The sequence below is a fragment of the Crocodylus porosus genome, unplaced genomic scaffold, assembly GCF_001723895.1.
Source record: "Crocodylus porosus isolate Cpor-Errol unplaced genomic scaffold, CroPor_comp1, whole genome shotgun sequence".
Lineage (NCBI taxonomy): Eukaryota > Metazoa > Chordata > Crocodylia > Crocodylidae > Crocodylus > Crocodylus porosus.
The window spans coordinates 268006-269627 of NW_017728927.1; the positions used below are offsets into that span (position 1 = coordinate 268006).

General features: G+C 35.7%; 1 protein-coding gene across 1 annotated transcript in view; it reads right to left on the minus strand.

Annotated features, from left to right (window-relative positions):
• The window catches only part of LMTK2 (lemur tyrosine kinase 2), an 81796-nt gene that overhangs the window by 12181 nt on the left and 67993 nt on the right, over nt 1-1622 (minus strand). Inside the window, exon 8 of the mRNA XM_019542099.1 lies at nt 345-429. Within this exon, the coding sequence (XP_019397644.1) occupies nt 345-429 (85 nt within the window). The remainder of the gene's footprint in view (nt 1-344; nt 430-1622) is intronic.

Sequence of the window (1622 nt, forward strand, 5' to 3'; positions counted from 1 at the left end):
GTTTCAGGATACTCGTATAATGTGAAATGCCTAAATAGTAGCAAATGTCCTCAACTTACTAGACACTCCAGTCACATATATTTCCATTCATGTACTCAATATTAGACATCTATTAAGTGATCTAACTGTACTTACTTTCTGTTAAGCTTTACACACCATGTACTAGTTTGAAAACAAACTAGTCTATAAAAGTTACTCAGAAACATGCCCACATAAAAGCGATCACCCCATAAAATACCTTGTTTTTGTTCATGTACATTTATTATACTTTAATTTTACACTGCTAAGCCGTGATTTGATCACTTTAAAACTATTAAGTAAAGAAATGAAACACATTTACTTACCTTGTATCTACTGAGTCCTATTCCATAATCTCCCACTTTTACATTCAAGTCTGATGTAAGAAAGCAATTCCGTAAGGCCAAGTCACTAGAAAACAGACACAGAACAAAAACAAGACAAATGGATTTTCAGTATAATTTCTGAGACAAGTTAACTTGGCTAATGTAATAAAATTAAAATAAGACTAGACCACAGCTTCAACAACCAATCAAAGATAAAGTATATATTACACTATATTGCACTACAACACTAGCAGTAATTATCACTTCTATACAGCACTCTCCTGAAGGTTATAAGTATAAATAACTGATGTGCCGTTATTTCGCTTTCAGTAGGCTTACTGGGGCAGATGCATCTCTTTGTATGAAAAAGTATAAATCATCCATCCTTGTGCCAGCTAAGGTTAAGATCACTACACTTTACAAAGTATTCATTCAAGGGACAGGCAGATGCTGATATCTATCACTAAAATTAACACCAGTGCTTGTCAAAAAGTCCAGAAGTGTCCCACTGGTAAAGACTGCATAGAAGATACCCGCAGAAGGCACCAATCCAGAGCATGTCTGCACTGCAATCAGATGTCCAACTGCAGCATGAATACACAAAGCTATACCAGCTTTAATCTAACTAGCTCAGGTAACAGTAGCAAAAACACCACTGACAGACCTTAGTACAAGTTGCACAAGCCTGAGCAAGGCCTCTGGAACATGCCAAGGTTGCTAGCCTGTGCCGAAGTCCATGCCACATCTTCAGTATTATTGTTATCGAAGCTAAATACAGTTAAGGACAACTGCGTCTACTCAAGCTACAATCATATTGCATGTGGCATAAATAGCCCCTATAACTTACTGACCAAGCACTAGCCCACTGCATCTGATACTGGAAGTTGCAGTTGCAAAATACTCCTACAACTTAACAGAATTTCTATCATAAAGTTCCCTAAGGAGGTTACAGCACAGGAAACTAGAACAAACTTGTAATGCATAGAGTTTATTTTATTGGTTTTGTTTTGTAATGCCAACAGATGAATCCTTTGTCATTATTTTTTATTCCATAAAGCATTAAAGTTATTCTAAAAAAAAGATAACATTTATTTCATATGACTACTCTGAAGGTTTCCACTATAACTGGCTGAAAAAACAGCGAAGGGTCATACAAGATGTGAACTGTGTTTATTAGCACAATTTCAGAAGTGTCATTTCAGAGCGATGCTTTTAAAAATTTCCCTTAAGCCTTCAATTTTGTCTGATTATATTCAAATGATCCAGAAGCTAGAAAAA